At 32.2% G+C, this 27,186-nt stretch overlaps 1 protein-coding gene across 1 annotated transcript in view; it reads left to right on the top strand.

Moving 5' to 3' along the window:
• LOC145260614 (uncharacterized) overlaps window positions 1–27,186 on the top strand; it is a 248,778-nt gene that overhangs the window by 77,118 nt on the left and 144,474 nt on the right. Inside the window, exon 2 of the mRNA XM_080118919.1 lies at window positions 21,470–22,628. Within this exon, the coding sequence (XP_079975045.1) occupies window positions 21,470–22,628 (1,159 nt within the window). The remainder of the gene's footprint in view (window positions 1–21,469; window positions 22,629–27,186) is intronic.

The raw sequence follows: 27,186 nt of genomic DNA on the forward strand, positions 1-27,186 counted from the left end.
TATCATTTACACACACACACACACACACACACACACACACACACAGAAAAAAAGAATGCAGAGTTATCCTTTTTTTTTTTAACTAACATTAGTTTCGTATTCCAGCGCAGTTTCCCTTCCACACCCAATCAACCGAAACCTCCTTCTCAAAAACACAACCCGGTACCTCTGGCCAAAGGTCAACTAACAGTTGGACATTAATGACCCGTTGATAGATAACTTCTTATCTCTCTATCTTGCCGTTTCTCACCGAATTTTTCGAAGAGGGGTGGCGTTGTTTTGTTTTTTTATTTTTGTTAAAATCTTGTTTCTTTCGGATGAGAGCACCTACAAGTATTTTTTAGCGTCAGGCGAATCAGAAGGAATTGTGAACAAGTGCTTTATTCTTTCGTTCGGTTGTACATGCGCCCTCTTAATGCTATTAAAAGCTCTGGCGGTCTGACTCTTGTGAGGTTTGTCGTGCTTTAGTTTAAAAGGAAACAAGGGTAACTGTGACCAGTTGAGTCAGCCGTTGACTAACGAAGGTTAAATGTTCTGAACCAGTAAGCTTGCAAAGTAAGTTTGTTTGGTTGTTTTTGTTTTATGGAATATCAACCATTTTCAGGTTATTCAATGCCGAATCCAGTTATTTTGAAGAATTTTTTTTTAATAGAATATATGTTTGTTTGTTTTTTTTTTGTTTTTTTTTCTATTCGGTTTCTATGAAACCCATAGTTGGGACTCTAACAGGTACTACCACTCCATGTCAGAGTGGACCAGGGAGCAATGGCAATTAAAGGGTGGCTCCACACTCCCCAAAGCCCGCAAGCTGGGGCCTCACTATTGGATATAGTTTAAGGTCATATCCAGGACCGCAAAGTAAGTTGAATATAAAAAAGCTAAAATAAGACATACAAAATAAGATTTTTTATGCTTGATTCGATATATATATATATATATATATATATATATATATATATATATATATATATATATATATATATATATATATAAAGTGAACGTGTCTGTGTGTGTATGTGTGTACATTTCCCTTCACAATAACTATGTCGATTTTTAGTCTTAAAGACTCGAAATTTGATATACAGAGTACTGAGATTTGAGAAAATCTTTGTGATCTGTTTTCGGTCAGAAATTCGGCTGTTAAGGGGTCAATGTTCAACGATTTGACTTTTGAGAACTCTACCAAACTCCTCCGACAATTTTGGGTTTAAACACTTGAAATTTTAGATATAGGTTCCTTGGACATGGATCTAACTTAATAACTTGATTTGAGGCCAAAACAATACATTTTAAGGGATCATAATAGGGGTCAAAGTTTAAAAAAATTGACCTCTGCGGTCTCTACCAAATTACTCAGACAATTTCTGGTCTAAACATTTGAAATTTTACATAAAGGATATTCAGAGATAAGGCAAACTTTTTAATCAGTTTGGGTCGAAATTTTTCAGTTTTCAATATATAAATTATGTATCTATGTATGTTTGCATGCGTGCCTAAAACTTTCGACAAAAGCGACAGATTTTACCAAGATCAGTATCATTTTAAAGTTCGACGTTTCATACGACAAATACCGAAAAATTGGCTAAAAACATTAATATCTTCACCTTCAACTAGGCACTTCTACAGGAGGGAGTCGCTTTTTTCGCCGATATTTTTTAAAGTTATCCTCTCCTTTCGATTGTCTAGCCTTAATTTAAACATTAGTCGCTTCAGGTTTGGCGGTGGTCGTAACCGCAAAGACGTCAGGTTTTCCTCCTCGTTCCCTCCCTTGCGGTACGGATTCGAGCTTGCCTTCCTACTACCACTTTTTTTTTTTTTGCTCAACATACACATCCAAACACCCGGGCAACGCCGACCTGAAATGCTAGTATATTTATATATATATATATATATATATATATATATATATATATATATATATATATATATATATATATATATATATAAAATGGGTTAATAAATTCCAACGAAAGAAAGATGTATATTTAAATAAGGGAGTAGTCACCAACAATGTGTATTTTTTAACATTATTTTATTATTCCGTGTCTTGGTTTTTCATTGAGAATTATGATTGGATCATTGTAATAATGTTTTTAAGTCATTGAAATCGTTTACGTACGTTTCAGACGGTCTGACAAGCCTTCGCTCCTTAGAAAAACTTCAAACTAACGAAAATCGCCATTTTTACACATTTGAAAATAATTTCTGACGAGGACGCATCAGACCGTCTGAAACGTACGTAAACGATTTCAATGACTTAAAAACATTATTACAATGATCCAAACATAATTTTCAATGAAAAACCAAGACACGGAATAATAAAATAATGTTAAAAAATACACATTGTTGGTGACTACTCCCTTATTTAAATATATATATATATATATATATATATATATATATAATTTCAAAATGTGAGATGATATGATTATTTTCACAGTCAAACAACGCCGCAGCTCGCAAAGTCCATAAAATGCAAACAAACTGGAAGTCCAAGAATCGAGTTTTGCCCTTATTTGAGCTCATTAGTTGAACACACCCGAATTCGAGATACAAAACCCGAATCTCTTGTATACGAGGCGAGTACCCTGCCACCTGAACAACCATAGTCTGATTTCGACGCGGTTTGTCTGATCTGTATTAGCTAGTAGACTTTCTTCAGTTCGACAGTAGTTTTGGGTATCAGATATTACGATGAAAATTTTCGATTCCGATACCGATTTCGATATCCTAAAAACATCCGATTTTCCGATTTCCGAGCCTATTAATCGTTATACTACTACTACTACTACTACTACTAATAATAATAATAATAATAATAATAATAATAATAATAATAACATTACTACTACTACTACTACTACTACTACTACTAATAATAATAATAATAATAATAATAATAATAATCTTTACTCGTGGACTGTTTTAAAACGGGTTTTCTGGAAACATGGATTCCAATTACTTGGAGTATTACAAACTTTTTAAATTATTACAAACTTTTTAAATTATTCAAAAATTTTTTAATTATTACAAACTTTTTAAATTATTACAAAATTTTTGAATTATTACAAACTCTTTTAATTATTACAAACTTTTTGAATTATTACTAACTTTTTGAATTCTTACAAACTTTTTGAATTATTACAAAGTTTTTGAATTCTTACAAACTTTTTGAATTATTACAAACTTTTTGAATTATTACAAACTTTTTACATTATTACAAACTTTTTGAATTATTACAAACTTTTTAAATTATTACAAACTTTTTGAATTATACAAACTTTTTAAATTAGTACAAACTTTTTGTATTATTACAAACTTTTTAAATTATTACAAACTTTTTAAATTATTACAAACTTTTTGAATTATTACAAACTTTTTAAATTATTACAAACTTCTTTAATTATTACAAACTTTTTGAATTCTTACAAACTCGTTTAATTATTACAAACTTTTTAAATTATTACAAACTTTTTGAATTATTACAAACTTTTTAAATTATTACAAACATTTTGAATTATTACAAACTTTTTGAATTATTACAAACTTTTTAAATTATTACAAAATTTTTGAACTATTACAAACTTTTTGAACTATTACAAACTTTTTGAATTATTACAAACTTTTTGAATTATTACAAACTTTTGGGATTATTACAAACTTTTAAATAATTACAAACTTTTTGAATTATTACAAACTTTTGGGATTATTACAAACTTGTAAAATTATTACAAACTTTTTGAATTATTATAAACCTTTGGAATTATACAAACTTTTTGAATTATACAAACTTTTTGAATTATTAAAAACTTTTTGAATTATTACAGACTTTTTGAATTATGACAAACTTTTAGGATTATTACAAATTTTGTAAATTATTACAAACTTTTTTAATTATTACACACCTTTTAAATTATTACAAACTTTTTTAATTATTACAAACTTTTTAAATTATTACAAACTTTTTAAATTATTATACATTTTTTAAATTATTACAAACTTTTTTAATTATTACAAACTTTTTAAATTATTACAAACTTTTTAAATTATTACAAACTTTTTTGCTTATTACAAAGTTCTTTGATTACTAAGCAAACTCTGGATTTTAATTTCATTCAGCGTGTCAATAGAATAATTCCGGAATTTTCTTATGGAAAATTATCTCCTATAAGGAAGAAAAAGAAAAAAAGAAAATAACAAAAAACAAAAGAACAAAAAACTCCTTAAAGATGAATATTTTATTATTCTAAAATTTGAAACAAAAAAATTAAATTTTATTTTTTAATAAATAGCAATATTTATAAAAATATATTTATAATCATCAATATTTATTAAAATAATTCATAAATTTATAAATTGCAATATTTATTAAAATAAATTTATAAATTAATAAATTGCAGTATTTATACATAAAATACATTTATAAATTATTAAATAGCAGTATTTATTCAAATAAATTTATTTGTAATTTAATAAATAGCAATGTTTATTAAAATAAATTTATAAATTAATAAATAGTGATATTTAATACAAACAATTTCATACTCGTCTGGCCTTTCTAACCGTTAAATCTTACAATATATTTGTTTACGTCCCAAAAATATGAGCGATTTTTTAAGGGAAAACTATTTTCCTGGTCTCCTAGGAAGAAGACGCTAATATAAAATATTTAATTATCGTTAACAATCCGCACAACTTTAAAACGATAAAAATAGCACATAGTTTTAGCTGCGATCCATAGTGTAACGGTATACGCACTCTGTCGTAGTACCTATGGTCTGAGGTTCGAGCCCTGGTAGTGTCAAGCTGATGAGACGTGGTACGGTGAAACACGTGTTCTTTTGTATGTAAAATATATATTTATTGGTTTACCTGCAAAAAAATATGGGCGGTCTTTTTAAGGTAAAACTACTTCTCCGATCTGCTAGAAAAGGGACGTTAATTCTAAATTTAATTATTTAAAAAAATCGATATATATATATATATATATATATATATATATATATATATATATATATATATATAATTATTATTATTATTATTATAATCATCATCATTATTATTATTGTTACATAATTTTGCTGAATTAAAGACTCACATTTTTTTATAACTTTCATTTATTACACCGTGGATTTTCTCATTACAGTCGTTGCGTTAACAGGTGGACAATTCCACGATTTTATGTCTCCATAGAAATTTTCCAACCCATCAACTCTTCAGATGCGATTTCCTTCGATCTTATTTAACAAAAAGTTGTTTTGTACATCATAAAACTGGTACGTTTTTTTTTGGGGGGGGGTCATAGCCACGTTGTTATAGGAACGTTGTCATGGAATGTCCCCCCCCTCAAAAGTACCAGGTTTATCATAAACAAAGACAACAGCATGCCTATTTATATAGTGGCAAATTTAAAAAATTTATTGACTTCTCGTTCACCATAAAGATTCACCCACCTGACTTATTATTAGTTTATTTTGGTGTTTTGCCCTATCCCCATCCAATTTGTGCTAAGGAGACAATGTTAAAAAAATTCATTGTCAATTATTGCCAATTTGATTTTGTTTTGTTTCTTCTTTTTGAAACTGATTCAGAATCTACAATTATTAATCTTTATCCTTGTTTTAAACAAAAATCAAGACACCAAGGAATGGATTGATAGTAACAAATAGTGTATTTCATCGCTAGTTACAATTGTTTCAAGACTATTCGGACAAATTCGAACATTACGTCGTTCGAAAATTTTCACAAGACTTATTGAATAAAAACACTTTTACAATATAACATTATGGAAACCCTTTCCCTTATAAAGAAAAGAAAACAAGCGAAAATGTTTTACCTATATCGCATCCTTGGAAAGCTTTTAAAGATTTATATTTTTACCTATTTTCGTATCTCCATTTAAAAATTGTTTTCAAACAAATTATCATACAACGTTACCACTAATTACCTATGTCCACTTAATATGCTTTACCATTCATTGATTCCTTAAATTAGATTTCTTTATTTCTTTATCTAATTTAAATTATTTTTCTAATCCAGCCTAATCAACTAAGTTCTATTACTATAAATCCATGAATGGTATTAGTAAAACATATTAAGGGGACATAGGTAATTAGTGGTAACGTTGTATGATAATTGCAATATATATATATATATATATATATATATATATATATATATATATATATATATATATATATATATATATAGTTTGGGGATATATATAATACTAGCCTGGGTGCCTGATGTTGCCCGGGTGTTTGGAGGTGTGTGTTCAGCTCGAAACGTACCGCAAAAGAGGAAAAGAACGTGAAAACCGCCAAACCGGAAGTGACGAAGGTTTAAATTATGGCTAGTCAATCGAAAAGAGGGTTGACTTTTGAAAATACTGGCGAAAAAAGCGAATCCTCCTTGTAGAAAAGTGCCTAGTTGAGGGTAGATGAATTAATGTTTTTAACCAATTTTTCGATATTTGTTGTCCGAAGGGTCGACTTCAAAGGGATATCGATCTCGTGAAAACTGCCGCCTCTGTTGAAAGTTTTAGGCAGACATACACACATACATTTAAACAGACAGGTGAGATTTATATTATAGACTAGAGGACCCATACGGCGTTGCTCAGGACAGTACAAAACAATGAGAAAAATGAAGTTCATTTGAACATATGTTATTTTTAGGAGAGAGGGGTTTTTTATGTCTAGATATAATTTGCTATCTCGAGAAAAAGAGTATTTTACATAACCTAGGACGTGAATTACACAAATTATGTATGAAATAATTTTAACTTCCCTAGGACATAATATTAACAGCACGATTATTAAATAATTTTACAATTTCTAGGACGGATAATGTACAACACATATATTAAATAATTTTCTTACCTCTGACGGGTAATGTAAATATATATATATATGAAATAATTTAACATATTCTCGACAGGTATTGTACAACATATATGAACAAATTTCTCTTCCCAGCAAGGCCATCATAATTTTCAGAAAAATGAATTCTCTGTTAGAAGATGAATCATTAGTATTTCCAAATAAATATATATATATATATATATATATATATGTATTTATATACATTGTCTTGGTTAGTGATTAGGTAACACTTGCTTCAACAGAAAATTCGTCATTACTGTGTTTCTCTTCCCACCGCAATCACCACCGACACTATAATTGTAAGCGAAATTATATTATTTCTAGAATAGGACTGAGCAGATTTTCCAAATAAATATTTAATTATTATTTCAGCACGATCCGTATTCCGTATATCAGTTTCTCATTTAATAAATTGTTAGATGAAAGTACAGAATAGTTTTATAAAATATCTTGCTCTCCCCGTATTAAGAATGACTTTCTAAGCATTAACGTTATTATTTCAGTACGGTCCATATTTCCTATGTCAGTTTTTTTATTTATTAACTTGCTAGGTGAATTACAGATTAGTTAAAAAATACTCTCTCCATATTAAGAATGGCTTTCTAAATAATGTTATTATTTCAGCATAGTCCGTATTCCGTATGTCAGTTTCCCCCTCCCTTGTCTTAAAAAAATTATATGAAAATATATAAATATGAAAAAATATATAAATATAAAATATATATGAAAATATGTAAATATTAGATCGTAAAGTTGTACAACCATTTCCAGGACTGGTTCCATATCATCATATCTCTCTTAAAAATAGACAAAAAATAAAGAAACTTTGAGATCGTAAACTGCTTCAGTAATTTCCGGGACTGACTCCATATCACCTCCTCTCTTAAAAATTGATATGAAATAAAGGAAATTTGAGGTCATAAACTGCCTCAGCCATTTCTGGGACTGACTTCATATCCTCCCAGTCTATGAAATAAAGTAATTTTGAGATCGTAAACTGTTTCAGCAATTTCCCAGACTGACGCAATATATCTAATAAATTGTTAGAATTAAATATTAAGAATGGCTTTCTAAATAATAACGTTATTATTTCAGCACGGTCCGTATTCCGTGTACCATTCTCCCCTCCCTCACTGTCTTAAAAATAATGTATGAAATAAAGTAAATATGAGATCGTAAAAAAGATATAGAGGTGTTTTTTTTTCATATTTACAAATTTCAAACTGCGATTAAAATTTACGTGTGATTTGTTTTTTGTTTTTTTTTTTAATAAAAAGACATAAAAATGAGTAGTTTTCATCGGTTAGAATTGAAAAAAAAACAGCGTTCCAGCCTGTTAAAAACTTGACGGAATGAACCGAATGTGCACATAAAAACTAAATGTCAGCTAATGGGTAATTATCATTTTACATGTAAATTTGCCGATGTCTGTAAGCGATATACATGCATGTAAGCAAATATATTTTTCGCTATAATCCACCCTTGTTGTATGAATATTATTTCCTGAGAATTTCAGTGCTAGGTAGCCGTAAGATATTTACACACACACATACGTCTACTGCTTTATTTATATAGATGAATCTGTACTATTATATTAAAGGACCGTTGTCTGCGTACGTGTGTGTGTGAGAGTTCGTTCCCTACGTCCTGAAAAACAACCACCCTTGGTGCATGAATATTATTTCCTGAGAATTTCAGTGCTAGGTAGTCGTAAGATATTTACACACACATACGTCTACTGCTTTATTTATATAGATGAATCTGTACTATTATATTAAAGGATCGTTGTCTGTGTACGTGTGTGTGTGAGTTCGTTCCCTACGTCCTGAAAAACAACCACCCTTGGTGCATGAATATTATTTCCTGAGAATTTCAGTGCTATGTGACCAATAGTTTAAGAGTTTACCTGATAGATAGTTACACACACATACCTCTACTGTTTTGTTTATATAGATTATGTATATATTTGTCTGGGTCTATCTGTCAATTCACTTTTTCTCGGAGAATAATGGACCGATCTGCCTAAAATTTTGACCTGATCTTTGTTATAGTGAAGTGTATCGGAATAAGTACAGGGTGGGCCAAAATAAGGGTCCTATCTTTAAATATAATCATATATATATATATATATATATATATATATATATATATATATATATATATATATATATATATATATATATAGGACCCTTATTTTGGCCCACCCTGTATTATGATATTCGTTCAATGTAAAGTTAGTATTAATACGGATTACTTATTAATTAGTGTGCATGTGTGTGTGTGTGTGTGTGTGTGTGTGTGTGTGTGTGTGTGTAAATTGAAATACACCGGTCAGCACTCAATACCCATGAGGAATGTTTTTAATTATTGACCGCAAGACAAAAATACTAAATTCTCAAGTACCTTATACCGTAAAAACCAAAAGATGGGATAGATAAACGTCAAAAAGGAATATAAAAAAAGGGAAGTAAAAAAGAAGAGGTTTATTTCAAAGACCTTACTTATCCTCTCCCCATGCATAACCCCCACCCATGTTACATTCTAACTTTGTAAATGTAATAAGAAAATGTTTTTGTTTAAAATATCAGTTCTCGACGATAATTCTTGGCTTGAAGACGTAATCCCCCAACGCGGGTGATTACAGAAACATGTATAGTTGCACCCTGCCACGCGTTGCTGTGGCTCAATTTGGTGTAATGGAAAATTCTAATAAAAAGAGAAAATGCATGTTTCTTATATTCTTAGTACAGCAATCCACTCCAAAAAGTAAAAAAAGGCGAAAATGAAAAAAAATGGTACTCTTACAGAATTGGATCCTGATCCTCGGGATTACCGTTAATCATGGCTTGGGCTCAACCAACAATCAGTGGATAAAGCTGAACGTAGCAAAAATGTTGAAACGCTAAATGTTTTGTTTTTCTTTGTTTTCTGTATACAAAAATGTGAGTTAGTAATTAATATTTGAGTGATGTGGGGGGGGGGGTACTATACACAGATTCGAAAAAGTTGTCCAAAAACAAATAAATGAAAGCAAAGGTAAGGTAAGTTACGTTTCTACCTAACTGGATAATTGTTTAGTGTTTTTTATGTAATGTAAAATGTTTAATCGGCTGGAAAAACAGAAATGGTTGCAGACTCTGTTGAATACGTTAAGTTTGGGAAAGTAAGTTGAAAACTAAAAACTATACAATACAGTGTCAAAAACCCACCCAATATATGTTACCATGACATAGACTGACATAATCGGTGGGTTTGTGACAGTATTTTGTATAGTTTTTTAGTTTTAACTCACTTTCTCAAACTTAACGTAATTAACAGTGTCCGCCACCATTTGTATCTTTCAAATACACCGATAAACACTGTTTTTCGAGCCGACTAAACGTTACATTAAATGAAAAGGGTTTGTATTACTAAACACAGATACAAAGAAGTTGTCAAAAAATAAATATATAAAAAATAAATGTTATCAAAGGCAAGAAAAGTAAATGTTCTACCTAACTAGATAAGATTGTAGTGTTTTTATGTAATGTATAATGTTTAATCGGTTCAAAAACATGCAGTGTTTATCGGTATATTTGAAAAATACAAATGGCGCCAGACTGTATCGAACACATTAAGTTTGGGGAAATTTTGGGAAAATGCGTTTAAACTAAAAAAATTTACAAAATACTGTCAGGAACTCACTCAATATATGTTACTGTGACGAAGGCTGACATATAATCAGTGGTTTTAAACTTTTGCTCGATACAGGTGACGACTTTTAAGAGTCCCTTTTAGTGATTACCTAGTTTGAGGATATTATACAACTAAACGGAAAATCTGCCCCCAAAATCCGGTATTACTTTACTTTAAGGCCCGTCTCATGTTCGTATATAACGAAATATTTTATTGTAGATTTCAGTGTACTAAAAACGAATCTGCAAACCGTTTCCGTCGCAAAAAGAAAGTTTTCATGATATGAAGAAATTACTTTTTTCGAAAAGTGGGTGATCACTTTTCAATGTAAATTTAACTTAGAATGAGCACCCACTTTCTGACCACCTGAGAGAGGGGCATTTTTCTGTGTGTGTGTGGGGGGGTGTTTTGGCGGCCAACCAATTTAAACAGGTAATTTTAAAGGATTTTCCAAGGGTAGAAAGAAAGCCCCCCCCCCAAAAAAAAATCGTGGCCACAAAGTGGGTGATCATTTTACGTTAAATTATTATGGAAAAGTGATCCTTCACTTTTTTAAACTAACATTTTCTCATATCTTGGAAACTACTCATTTACCTTAATTATAAGCGTTATTTTCGTTTTCAGCGACCCCGAAAACCTAGAAGAATAGTAATTTTAAAGGAATTTTCGAGGGTGGAGTAATTCTTCATATTTATCTTCTTTTTTTTTTCAATAACAAAAGAAATTAAGAATTAGACAAATTTATTTTAGGTAGGCTTCGCCAGGAAAACTTTTAAAAATGAAAATTTAAGATAAACAAATGGTGCTAGTGCACTTACCGATCCGCGCTATTTTAAGTCGGCTGGTCGCTATGGAACTCAACGGCCACCCAAAAAAGTATTTTGACGAACGTGAGACGGGCCCTTAATGGAAAATTTTATAAAAATTCCGGGATGCTTTTTTTTTTTTCAATAACATAAGAAATTAAGAATTAGACAAATTTATTTTAGGTAGGCTTCACCAGGAAAGTTTTTAAAAATTAAAAATTAAGATAAACAAATGGTGCTCGTGCACTTACCGATCCGCGCTATTTTTTAAATCGTATTTCCAAGTTTAATTAAAGTTTTATGATATGTTTTTTTATTCAATTGTAAGGTTAAAGTACAATATATATATATATATATATATATATATATATATATATATATATATATATATATATATATATATATAAATTAAAAAATAGGGATTGTTTTTACCCGCCTATTAAATAGATAGTTAAATGTTGTAATTCGAAAGTCGTCAACGTGTGGTGCACGTAAAAGGCTAATTTCTACCGGAAATGAAATAGCGGACAGTCTCGCAGTTACGAAAAATATTTTTATTTTATTTAATATATTTTTTATAATTTGCGATCTTAATTTATTTTAATAACATGCAAACATTCTTTGACTTTACAGATAAATTTTCTGAAAATTTCAATTAAATTGGTAACGTAGAAATATGGTTTTATTCACTTTGAACGAACCAAGAATTATATATATATATATATATATATATATATATATATATATATATATATATATATATATATATATATATATACGTCTCGAAAGATGCAAAATGGCAGAAACTTAGTTGCCATGTCAGCACCCACGTGATCAATCACGATTACGTTTAAAATAGCATTTTTCCTCATTTTTTTTAACTCTTTTTTTCCCTCAAACATTGCACATTGTCACTTAGAACGTAAGGGCTACTATTTGGGATCGTTTCTAACAGGGGACTGTGGGGAGTTTAGCAGCAAGATATCTGTTCAAATTGCAAATAAACTTCAGCAGATTAGTACAGTTAAAGAAGCAGGAAAAGGGGAGGGAATTTAACAGTCTAACAGTTCGAGGGGTGAAGTAGAGGCTTTCCAGCATTCGGGGACTTCAACACTGAAGGGGTGGGATTTTGCTGCTTTTCAAGTTATTCTGGAGTATATAAGACAAGGGGAGATAACGTGATAAGAATCTATTAGAGTATATTCAATTAAAGTATTTAGCGCTAATCGCGCAGATTGAATGGACGCAACTCATGTATCTCGGTTTCTTGTTTTTTTTCATTCGCCAGCAGACCACGACGCCCCCCCCCTCGGTTGGTTATAAAGAGGGGGGGGTCTGTGTTAAGAGACAACGAAATCTTATACAAGTGATTCGCCTTAGAAAAGGGGGGGGGAAAGAATGAAACATGTTGAGGTTCTTAACTCCATTCCCGCAAGTAGCGGATATTTTGGATTGAGCGTGGTGTTTTTTCTTTTTCTTTTCTTTTGGGGGAAATAGTTCTTGTCTAGATTTGTTTGTAAAAGAGATCATGTTCATAAATAAATAGATGTGTAAGGCCGACAAGGAACTCTTTAGTCGTTAACACTTCTTTTTTCGGTATCGATACAAGAAAACATTTCTGAAGGAAGGTGTGTTGCCGAATTATACATAGCTATGAAACAGACTCAATATATATATATTTGGTTGGTGCAACAATAATAGGTTTTTTAACGTATATATATATATATATATATATATATATATATATATATATATAACGCCATTATTTTTGCACCAAACTAATGGATATAAACATATTGATACACACACACACACACACACATATATGTTCTAAAAAATTAGATTGTTTTGATATTTCTATGTGATTGTTCGATTACAGAATCTGATAATCATGAAGATTCATATTTGAGTCAATTTACTTTGACTTAATTTTTATTGGTATATGTACGTTGGCAATTATTGATATCTTTTAATATATTAAATTTTTGGATAAAAATATTTATATATATATATATATATGTGTGTGTGTGTGTGTGCATGTGTCTGTGTGTATACATATATATACATACATACATATATATATATATATCATGATATATCTATATATAAATATATATGAAAATCAAATAAGAGACGTGTTACATTTAACACTTTAAATCCAAATAACAACGCCATTTTTTTTAACTTTATAAAATAAACGAATGCTTATTTTTAAAGAGAGAGATATATTTCGGAGATATACACTCCTTTTTCAATCTGTATATATATATATATATATATATATAATATATATATATTATATATATATATATATATATATATATATATATATATATATATATATATATATATATATATATACTTCTTTTATTCTTCGTCATGATGTTGAATAGAAGAAAGTTTTTTTTTTTAAATCGCATTGTTATTTGGCTTTAAAGTGTTAAATGTAACACGTCTCTTATTTGATTTTCAAATTTCATTCAACGCCTTTAATGGATAAACCTACCCAGACTTTTAAATCACGCGCGGCGACGCGTAATTATCCGGCTACAAAAAAACACAGCTAACATCAAGTGGACTTAGCCTAAAATTCTTCTATTCAACATCATGACGAAGAATAAGAGGAATATATATATATATATATATATATATATATATATATATATATATATATATATATATATATATATATATGCATGAAACTTTGAAAAGTGCTTACAATACAATGCAGCTACTTCAGTCAGAAAATAAAAGTATTTAAAGCAGTATTAGCGAAACTATGGCAAAAGACAGGAATATATGTTGATTTCAGTGTCTCAAGTTATTAACGAGGTTGAGAAAAAAACAAACAAACAAATATACCCAGAACTTGTTCATTGAAATAATTTTCAAACACTAAATGAACTAGGAAAAATGCTTAGAACACAATAACTACATAGCAATTTCTACGTTGACATAATTAGTAAGGGATATGCGATCCTTTTTATGAATGACTTGTAAAAGACGTTGTAATTTTTATGAAAGGCGTTGGTCCATAGAATTAGTCAAATTTGTAAGTTCGTCAACAGTTATTCCCTGCGATACCTCTTGGAGAGCACCACACAACTCATCTTTGCTCTTAAATTGGCGTCCACTTGCATAGAGGCGTCGCTTCATGATATTCCAAAGGTTCTCAATTGGGTTCAAATCTGGCGAATTCGCAGGCCACTCCATCTTCCGTAGGTCAGAGAACCTCAGTTGTTGCAAATACTCTTTGCTTTTGTTTGCTGTATGAGAAAGAAGCATTATCCTGCATAAAAATGATAGTTCTTCTGAACGTCAACCTTTGCTTCTTCAGCCATGGTTCAAAGTGCTCCTTCAGAAAAGCTATGTAAGCATTTGACGTCATTTTACGCCTTCTGGGACTTTTCATGTGCCAACTAAAGTACCTCCAATAATCCCAGCCCAAATCATTATCCCACCACCACCTTGTTGGCGCCTTAAACACTGATGACGATGTCGTCCATCTAGGATCCATTCCCCTGCTCCAGCCACCTGGGCCATCAAGAGTGACACGCACTTCATCCGTAAACAAAACTTTGAAAAAATCTGTTTTCATGCTGTCCTCTGCCCATTTCAATCGGTTTTGTATGTGATGTTGATTTAATGGAGGCTTTGTCACAGGCTTAACAGACTTTGTCACTTCTTTTAGAAGGTGACATCGAGTACTTTTTGAGACATTCTTCAATCCAGCTTGGTCAAAGACTTCTCGACTTGTCTGCCCAGGGTTCTTAACAACTTCACGTTTAATTTATAGTAGAGAATGGGGTGACACAACTCTGGATTTACCTTTATCAGCTTTCTTACGTACCTTTGTAGGGTCCTAGATAAAGTTCTTCACAGTTTGATTGTACCTTCCTATCATTTTCGATATTTCGAGGGTAGTTTTACTTTTTGCTAGCTGTCCTGTAATAGTACTCCTTTCAGAACTACTCAAACTATCTTTACGACCTAAATAAATTGACGAAACAAACTACCTTGTTAATAATTTGACACACTTCAAATACTGTGGATTCGGCAATTACGATGGCGATTTGCGCAGAACAATACGAAAATTTCTCAGTACGCGCAGCTCAGCATTGCCAACGTTTCCGAGGTTTTTGATACGAAACTACCGGTAAGTTTTTGAAACTGGTAGAAAAATGTTATCTCGTTAATAATTTGACATGCAGTATATATATATATATATATATATATATATATATATATATATATATATATATATATATATATATATATATATTGTTTTAAAAAAAAACAAGACATATTTCATCGTTAGTTATAATTTACTGAATTTTCAATTATATAAACCACGTAAAATTCGGAAATATTATACATAAGATTATATATATATATATATATATATATATATATATATATATATATATATATATATATATATATATATATATATATACTAGCATGGGTACCCGGCGTTGCCCGAGTATTGGAGGTGTGTGCTGAGAAAAAAAAGGTCAATTTTTTAAACTTTGACCCCTATTATGACCCCTTAATATTTATTGTTTTGGGCTCAAATCATGTTATTAAGTTAGATCCATGTCCAAGGAACCTATATATAAAATTTCAAGTGTTTCGACCAAAAATTGTCGGAGGAGTGTTAGAGTTCTCGAAGGTCAAATCGTTGAACTTTGACCCCTTAACAGCCAAATATCTGGCCGAAAACCGATCACATAGATTTTCCCAAATCTCAGTACCCTGTATATCAAATTTCAAGTCTTTAGACTAAAAATTGACAGAGTTATTGCGTAGGGAAATGTACACACACAGACACACAGACAGATACACAGACAGACACACAGACACGTTCACTTTTATAGATATACTTGCCCGGGTATTTGAATGTGTATGTTGAGCAAAAAAAAAAAAAAAAACGGTCAATTTTTTAAACTTTGACCCCTATTATGACTCCTTAACATTTATTGTTTTGGGCTCAAATCAAGTTATTAAGTTAGATCCATGTCCACGAAACCTATATCTAAAATTTCAAGTGTTTAGACCCAAAATTTTCGGAGGAGTTTGGTAGAGTTCTCAAAGGTCAAATCATTGAACTTCGACCCCTTAATCGCCAAATTTCTGACCGAAAACCGATCACATCGATTTTCCCAAATCTCAGTACTCTGTATATTCAATTTCGAGCCTGTAGACTTAAAGTTGCCTGTCTAGCCGCACAGATGAGTTGCGATCCGGCGAAACAGTACTATATGTGGATGACTGTGTACCTATATATATATATATATATATATATATATATATATATATTAAATGAAAAGTGGTGAATAAAAGTGATATCTAGCTTTAATATTTTATCAGAACAATAAAAAAAAGTGCAGGGGAAAATTAAGAAAGACTTCTTTAGGCTGTGGCATTTCGAAGATAAATGCTTCTAATCAGAAGACAAGAAAGGACAGAATTATGCTAAATGCAAATATAAGAAAAAAACTGGCTTAATGACATGTGAATATAAAAATGAGAATTCAGGAATAATAATTAAAATAGGTACAATATATAAGCGTAAATTGAAAGGGTAGTATATATAATATACTATAATATACATAGTATACATATATTAATATATATATATATATTAATGTATACAGTATATATATATATATATATATATATATATATATATATATATATATATATATATATATATATATAATAGTAAAAACATATATGTTGGTTGTTTTTGTTTTACGGCATATCAACCCTTTTCAGGTTATTTAATGCCGAATCCAAAGATTTTGAAGAAAGATTTTTTAATAGAATATATTTGTTGTTTTCAAGTCGGTTTCTATTTAACCCATAGTTGGGACTCTAACAGGTACTATCACTCCGGGTCAGAGTGGACCTGGGAGCAGTGGCAATTAAAGGGTGGCTCCACACTCCCCAAAGCTCGCAAGCTGGGGCCTAACCACTGGATATAGTCGAAAGTCATATTCAGGACCATATATATTGGCCATTTATGAAATAATAGGAATCATTAAAAAGCGCCAATAATAAACGAAGTAAGGAAAATGTATCACTTTATTTAAATTTTTTATTTTATTTTCGAACTTTTTTCTAATCTCATTTTCTTCACTATTGGATTGTTTAAATTTTATTTTTATCTATTTATATATGTATTTACGTATCCCCTATTTACTCTTTCCGTTTTCTCCCTTTCATACTCAACTCTCTTTTATCTCCCTATTTTTCCTTTCTTTTTTATTATTGGCTCTCCTTAATGATTCGCATTATTTCATAGTGGCATACATACACACACGCACACACACGCGCGCGCGCACACACACACTCGCATATATATATATATATGTGTGTGTGTGTGTGTGTGTGTGTGTGCGTGCATTTAGTAGAAATGGTAATTAATAAAAACCTGAAGAAAGTGCTCAATACTGTTGTAGAGCAAATATGCGTTTTATTTTTTTATTACCGTATCTTTCTGTTAAGTTACATTTTTGTTTCGGCTACACGACCATATTTTTCGCCGTCATATAGCTTCCTCAGACTTTTACAGAAATGTTCGCTTATGGTGGAATGAAAGAGTAAATGGTGTCAGGGGAGGGGTGCGTATATACATACTAGCCTGAGTGCCCGGCGTTGCCCGGGTGTTTGGAGGTGTGTGTTGAGCAGAAACCGTATCGTGAAGAAGGAAAAGAACGTGAAAAAGAGTGACATTTTTGCTGTTTCATCCATCGCCAAACCGGAAGTAGCGAAGGTTTAAATGAAGGCTAGTCAGTCGAAAAGAGAGGATGACTTTCGAAAATATTGGCGAAAAAAGCGACCTATCCTTGTAGAAAACTGCCCAGTTGAGGATGTAGGAATTAATGTTTTTACCTAATTTTTCGATACTTGTCGTCCGAAGTGTCGAGCTTCAAAACGATACCGATCTCGTGAAAATCCGTCGCTCTGTCGAAAGGTTCAGGCATACATACATACATACATACATACATACATACATACATTTAAACAGACAGGTGAGATTTATATTAGAGATGGTAATTCAATGTTTTTAAATGAGTGAATATTAATAATTAACATTCGATTATAAAATGGTCTTGGCGTATTATTATACAGACAAGTTAAAAACGGGGAAAAGTTATAGCCCGTTGATTTAAAATGAGTGCGGTATGTGAAGTATAATTGAATTTCTTTTCATTTTTGCATTAAATAATCTACCATTCAGCGCGACCGTAGCCGAAATTGAACTCACTACACGAGTTTGTAGTGTAATTCAAATCTTGTCGGTAACTGAATACTTGATGCTTCGTCAGGGCTATTAAGGGTATTTTTTATCGTGACGCCATCACTAGATGGGGTGTCTACCACGGCTTAAGAGAGTCCACACTACTCCCGAGAGAAGGGTAGACAGCGCCAGTTTCTTAACCTGGTATTTTACCTCGCGGTTAAATAATAATCTGCACATCAAATGGATATCATAACAGGTAGGTCGTTGCATCTTATCATAGCAAAGATCCATAAAAAAATTCAGCCAGATTGAATCAGTAGTCTCTGAGAAAAGTTCTAGAGTAAATTTAGTATTGTGGAGACTAATGTATAACTGTGCACCGAGCGGATACTGTAATAGTTAGTTCGTTCCACCTTATCATAGCAAAATTCTATAATAAATTTCAGTCAGCTCGGCTCAGTAGTTTCCAAGAAAAAGTGGAACTGAAAGACAGATAAAATGTGTCATTTTATTTTTATTTATTTTTTGTTAATTTATATTTTTCCTTAAATATAAACTTTCTAAACTTTGATTTTGAAATTACTACTCCAAATATAATTTAGAATAGTAATAGGAATATATTGATCAAATTTTAGGTAAAATCTTGAACCCTAATTAAAGTTATGAAGAAAAATATAATGTATCCAATACTTTTGCGTGGAACTATATATATATATATATATATATATATATATATATATATATATATATATATATATATATATAGTAATATATTAATATTAAAATGTAATTAGCCACTGACACGTATTTCGTCGTCTACGACTCATCAGAGCTGAATATAGCGAGATTCGATATAGGGACCCCACGGTAATGAGCCTAAGTCCCTTAACTCTGACCCATCTCACCAACTGTCTGGATAGATCGCGATTTACTTAAATGTTGTTTGTTTTGGTTTTAGTTTTTAGCGATATGTTTTGAATGAATTCAATAGCAATCCATATACAGTACTGTTTCGCTATTTCACAGCTCATCAGTGCGGCTAGACAAGCAATTATCTCAAGCCAGAATAAAAACCCGATCACCCAAACGACAGTCAAAGCTTCTAACCGTTACACTATACGGCTGCTGCTACGCGGGCAGTAAATTAACAATGTTTTTACATTGTCCAAATACCTAAGCTCAATTTATTTACACAAAGAGCATCGCTTCATACGATTTTTTGTAATTTGTGTATAATTTCCTAAATTCTCAACCTAAGATAGGGAGCATTATATTCATCCACATACAGTACTGTTCCGCTGTTTCACAGCTCATCAGTGCGGCTAGACAAGCAACTACCTCAAGCCAGGATCGAAACCCGATGTGTGTGTGTGTATGTGTGTGGCAATTCAATTTTTAAAAAAAGAATGAATAATAATAATTAACATTCGAATATAAAATTGTCTTAGCCTATTATTATACAGACAAGTTAAAACGGGCAAGAGTTACAGCCGTTGATTTAAAATGAGTGCGGTATGTTGAGTATAATTGAATTTGTTTTCATTTTTAAATAATATTCTGTATTAATCCCTAACTGTGAATCGAGCGGATACCATAATAGGTAGTTCGTTGTACCTTATTATAGCAAACGTCCATAACAATTTTTAGCCAGATCGGTCCAGTAGTTTCTGAGAAAAGTACTAGATTAAATGTGGTATTTTGGAGACTAATTTATATTAATTCCTAAATGCATCATTGTACACAAAACGGATACCGTAATAGTTAGTTCGATGCACTTAATCATAACAAAATTCTATAATAAATTTCAGTCAAATCAGCTCAGTAGTTTCCAAGTGGAACTGACAGACAGACAAACCAAGAGAAATATAATATAGATATTGATCAATTTTATTTTAATGTTTATTCTTTTTAATTTATTTATTGCGGATTATTATCCTCATCTTTCTTAGTTGTTGTTTCACGACGTTTCGGCCAACTTTTCCTCTGGCCTTCTTCAGGTGGTAACCGTGATGGGATAGGAACTCGGAATCTCCTAACTGCAATCTCAGCAATTACTGCCTTCCATAGTTGTTGTCGTCTCACCACGTTTTGGTCAAGTAAGCCTCTGGCCGACTTTACGTAGGATTGAAACCGCTATCTTCAGACAATTCTCACCTGGAACCGTAGAGATTCAACGTCTCTATCCACTGCGCTATGGGCCACAAAGGGCGATCAAGGTTGGATTTTTGGGTCTTAATAAATCCATGTTTTTATTTATTATCTCATCTTCCATGGTCAGGTCCGTAACGAATGGTATATATTATTTTAATTGGAATTCATTATTGAGATGAGTATCATTTATTAATTTATTTATTGCGGACTATTATCCTCATATTTCTTAGTTGGTGTTTCACGACATTTCGGCCAACTATTCCTTTGGCCTTCGTCAGGTGGTAACCATGACGGGATAGGAACTCCGAATCTCCTAACTGCATCCTTAGCAATTACTGCCTTCCATAGTTGTTGTCTCACCATGTTTTGTCCAAGTAAGCCTCTGGCTAGCTTACTTCGCAAAGTAAGCCGGCCAGAAGGAAGACAGTTATTGTTAAGGATGCAGTTAGGAGATTCGGATTTCCTATCTCGTCGCGGTTACCACCTGACGAAGGTCAGAGGAATAGTTGGCCGAAACGTTGTTAAACAGCAACTAAGAAATATGAGGATAATAGTCCGCAATAAATAAATAAATTAATAAATAATACTCATCTCAATAATGAATTCCAATTAAAATAATATAGTTATGCTTTTATTTATCATCATGATAAATCACACATATCAGATTATACTAATGCCTGCGTTTATTTATTTATTTATTTCAGGTTAACAACGTTACAGATGAGCATGACGTATTGGCTACTCCAAATAAAACATCGATTCTGGTGAAAACAACGCACCCTTTTAACGAGAGCGCCCGTTTAACGCCCCCTCGCGACCGGGGCGGTCGTAAGCGAGGCGGCAGAAAGAAGATGCGTAAGAACTACCGGAAGCAAATCCATCAACTGCTGTCGAAGCTTCTCGGAAGTGGTCGCGTGGCAGACGGTGAGAACGACTCCGCCAAAGTTCGCAATGAAACAAAGAGTAAAAGGCCGAAGAAGAAAAAGAAGAAAAATAACACCGGCCGACCTAAGTACCGGGTCGTCGTTGTGCCGGGCAGAACGAAGAAAAAGAAAAAGAACCGTAACACTCATCGGAAAACGTCACCTCAACGGCCCGACGTTGGCGAAAAGAGACGGGATCGCTTGAAAGGCGATTCATCAGATAAGAGCAACGGTCGGAAAAAAGGGAGAGGTTGTGACAGAAAAGGTGGGTGTCGCCGACATAGGACGCAAAACAGGACGGACGTTAACCGAGTTAATGTATCAAGATCAACACCACTAACAACCTTAAATGAGCAAACGGAAAATAGCGTCAAGCTAGAAGACAGTAATAGCTCTAATATAACAGTCCACACCGAAAATAACAAAGGTAACAGATTTGGAAAAAAGTCGAATAGAACGCGTAAAGGTTTTGATTTTCAACCGGCCGTTAACCACAGTGTTTCGCCTTCTTCTCGAACCTCGAAACATCCTTGTCCTGGCGAAAATAGCAGTGACAAACATGAACAGTCGGAAAACTCGACCGGTGTCATCCCAAACGAGCATAATTCAAACACCTCCCAACCCTGTTTGGTTGCAAGGTGTAATTCCACTGATGCTGGTTCCCAGCGCCACGGAAAAGCGAATTGCTCAGATCCGGAAGCTAGACTGAGCGGTGAGGGCGATGACGACATCGGCACCATTGATGGTGACGAAGTTAACGAGGGCAACGGCGGCGGCGAGGAAGATACTGACGCCGAAGTCGGTGATAGACAGTACGGTTACGGTGACGAAGAAAAAGGCTGGAAGTCCAACATGGAACGGATATTCGCAGAGTTTGAGCAGGAGAGATCCGACGACGAGCTTGACGCATTGAGACAAGTGAAATGGAACCAAACCAAAGGTAAGTTTTCTAAGAAATAAACATCAAGTACGCAGACATTACATTCTTCCGACATTTATCAAAATTAACCCAAGTATTATTTGACTCTTAATTTCCTGTCGCTATTTTATTGGATGGTCTTGAGGCCACTATAAAAGTAGAGTATCTGCTCTGTTGTTCTGAATTTTTTAGATGAGGATTGTTTATTCGTATTATTTGGATTCTTCAGAATACTGTTCTCATCTTGAGTCTGATTTTCACAACGTTTCGGTCGATGCTGACTCGTGGAGCAGTGGTTAGAATACTTGGAAAAAAAATCAATTGTAAAAAGTGATATTCTCCTCAGTGTGGGCGAGCGAAAAATACAATTGCAATTACCTCTATCCAGTCATGGCTGACGGAACAAGAGCATGCTACCCCCGCGAAGTAAATAAAGGGTTCCGCTCGAAATTCCGTTCAAGTTCCCAAGTTCGACAGAAACACCCCCGAGTTCGACAGAAACATTCCCGAGTTCGACAAGATACCCCTGAAGAAGGTCGGAGGTTACATCGACCGAAACGTCGTGAAAATCACACTCTGCCTGTTGGTCACTAAAGAAGATCTTCAAGACGAAGAGTTGTAAAATGTTTGCTCCAATAAAGAATGTTGCTTTTTCTGGGGGTAACCCTGTCCCCATCGGAAGACACGTAAATAGGGATCGCATGTTAAAATTGCCGAATAATTTGGATAATATGAAAGAAATTAATTTGAATTTTTAGATGAAAATTTATAATTTAGATTATTATTAAGGTTATGACAAGAGAATATTCTTTTCATTATTTTAACTCTCGAGTATATATCAGTTAATATTTTGTTTTTAGATAGATTAATGTGGTTCTCAATTGATTAACTGTGTCTAGCTGTGTCGGATATATAGTCGAGAGTCAAAACAATGAAAAGAATATTTTCTTGTAATAGCCCTAATTATCATATACTAGCAGGTCCTGTTTGTGGACAATGGCGGCCGTGGCGGTTGTGGCCGAAATATAAAAGAAGCAAATAAGGGAATGCGTAAATGCGGAGGTGGAGCTAATGTAAAAATTTACCCTCCACACATAGTAAAAACAAGTTAAAAAAATAAAATGCAGTCCAGCAAAAGTAGTAGAAACACAACTATCTGTATCCAATGTCATTTACGTTCAAATTAAAGCTTACTTAATCGGTATTTTAATCAGGGCGTTTGTTTTTTAGGAGGCACCTGCTTTTTGGAGGGGGTACGTACAATGAGCTAAATTTAACGTAAACTGCGCACTTATAAGTTGACCCCCCTCCAAAAAATATTAGGTGTTTACATTTGCGGGAGAGGGCGGCCTAGACAAACGACTTTTCAAAAACAAAAAAAATAAATTTTAAAAAATGCAAAATTAAAAACAAAAAACTTTTTATTTTTTTATTATAAATAGAATGCCGAAAACAGTTTTGTAATAAAACAAAATTATATATATAATATAAAGCTGAATGTGTGTGTGTGTGTGTGTGTGTGTGTGTGTGTGTGTGTGTGTGTGTGTGTGTGTGTGTGTGTGTGTGTGTGTCGTCACGAATAGATTCCTATATGGTTGACTATTTTTAAAAACTGATTACATATAATGATAGAAGATGTATCGAGACACAGGAATGGGTATGTTTGATCTGGCAGAATGGAGGTTCATTAAAATTGTGGGGTCTGCGTTCGCGCCTGGTCCACAAAGTATGGAAATAAAAAATTTAAAAATTAAAAAAAAAAACGTTTACAAGTGTTTTTGATATAGATGTACATAAGAATACTTTGATAAGTATGTTTTAACTTAAATAGGGATGGTATAAAATTGTGAGGTCTGCGTTCGCGCATTGCCTCCATAGAATGGAAATGGGCACAAACTTTAATAAAGACTTTTCATATACTTTGATAATTATGTTTCAGTTTGAAGAAATATGGTATAATAAAATTATGGGGTGTTCGTTCGCGCCTGACCTCCATAGAATGGAAATGTGTCACAAAGTTTAACAAGATTTTTTAATATAGATCCACAGAATATTGAGATAACTATTTCAGTGTGAACAGGTATGGTATAATAAATTATGGGGTTTATCTATTTTATTTTTACTTTCATCATATTCTGCTTTGGTTTTGATACCCCCAAATTCGAAGCTATCTCTTTACAACCCTTCCTTTTCATAACCTATCATACTTTCATAAATCAGAGTCCATTTTCTGTAGGCTGTTTTTGAACCCAGTCAAAGACGAGTACTTTTGATAGTAATATATATATATATATATATATATATATATATATATATATATATATATATATATATATATATATATATATATATATATATATATATATATATATATATAAAAGTATTATTCATATTAATAGTTTTTGTCATTTAACGACGTTTCGGCCAACTTTTCCTCTGGCCTTAAGTTGTTGTCGTCTCACCACGTTTTGACCAAGTAAACCTCTGGCACGCTTTGGGTAGGATTGAAACCACTATCTTAAGACAATACTCATCTCAATAATGAATTCCAATTAAAATAATATATATACCATTCGGTACGAACCCGACCGTGGAAGATCAGATAATAAATAAACGTGGATTTATGAGATCAAAAATCCAACCTTGATCGCCCTTCGGGCCGTGTCGCAGTGGCTAAAGACGTTGAATCTCTACGGTTCCAGATGAGCATTGTCTAAAGATAGCGGTTTCAATCCCACCCAAAGCGTGCCAGAGGCTTACTTGACCAAAACGTGGTGAGACAACAACTACGGATGGCAGTAATTGCTGAGAATACAGTTAGGAGATTCAAAGTTCCTATCCGTCACGGTTACCACCTGACAAAGGCCAGAGGAAAAGTTGGCCGAAACGTTGTGAATCAACAACTAATAAAGATGAGAATAATAGTCCGAAATAAAATAAATTAAAAAAACTTAATATAAAATTGTGTTTGTGTTAATTTGTGTGCGTGTGCATGTTACTTTTGTGTGCGTGTTTGAGTGTGCATGCTTGCGCACACGCGTATGTGTGTGGGTGAGTGCCCGCTCGAACACGCGAAATGCGTGTGTATATGTATGTATGTATGTATGTATGTATGTATATGTAAACATACACACGAACGCGCGATTGTGTACATATATACTGCAATGTAGTTTGTTTTCGAACTCAAAAGAAGAACATCGTGTTTTCGACATTATCTTCAGCGAGACTCAAGAAAACAAAGATAGCATCGTACGAGTGAGGGGAAAACTAAGAAAAGAAAAGAAAACTTATAATGTGATATATATGTATACAGTAGATATATGTAATAAATACTTTTTTTTCAGTAAAATATTTGTCAAGCGAGAACTGGTATCGTACTAATATTATGGAAGGTACGTATAGAGTAGGCATATTTCAATATGAAAAATCGTTCGTTAATAGTAAAGGCAAGTATGTAATTCTAAGAATAATGGAATCTTCCAGTGGAGCCAATATGACTGGACGGACGTATGTATAGGGAGAAGGGAAGGTTATGTTTAGTCTATGTATGTCATAAGCATTTAAGAGCGGTGAAATACGAACATCGAAGGAAAACGAAGAATAGTACACGGTGTATAGTGGTAGCAGTGGTAGGACGTGATAATCAGAGAGAAATAATAGGATTTCTTCATTTGTAGATGTGGCGATCGTGATGATACTTCTCCTAGGATGAAATATAAGATTTAATTATAAACCTTCAACCCCCGTCTTATGTAACTTTACTACGTCGTTTTATACACATTTGTGTATAAAACGACGTAGTAAAATTACATAAGACGGGAGTTGAAGGTTTGAACATAATAAATTTGTACGTGGCATGTTATTGAAAACCTACGGCAATTTGGTGCAGGGGGGAATTTATATGTAATAATATATATATATATATATATATATATATATATATATATATATATATATATATATATATATATATATATAATAAAATAATAATAATAAAAATAAAAATAAAATAATATATACATTATATAAAATAAAAATAAAAATGAAATAAAATAATAATAAAAAAAATATATATTATATAAAATAAAAAATGAAATAAAATAATATATATATATATATATATATATATATATATATATACATAGTGTGAAAGCAAAATCAAGACATTCAAAAAAGGTGTTGATGGCAACAAAAAGTGTATTTCATTTTACGTTACAATTGTTTCCATGTCCAGTCGACAATTTCAAACATTATATCGGTTGAAAATTTTCAAAACCAGCAATTTTCAAACGATATAATGTTTGAAATTGTCGAACTGGACATGGAAACAACTGTAACGTAAAATGAAATACACTTTTTGTTGCCATCAACACCTTTTTTGAATGTCTTGGCAGTATGTCTTTCACAGTATATTAATGTCTTTCACAGTATATTAATGCTCAATTATGAAATATGATAATTTTGTAGCTTACTCCTTCAGTCACCTCTTTTTGGCTTAAATCTCATTGGTATATGAAAATTTACTGAATTACACGAACTCGGTATACTACATGTAAGTCTATATATATATATATATATA

The sequence above is a fragment of the Euprymna scolopes genome, chromosome 36, assembly GCF_053919585.1.
Source record: "Euprymna scolopes isolate OS-2025 chromosome 36, ASM5391958v1, whole genome shotgun sequence".
NCBI classification, from domain to species: domain Eukaryota; kingdom Metazoa; phylum Mollusca; class Cephalopoda; order Sepiida; family Sepiolidae; genus Euprymna; species Euprymna scolopes.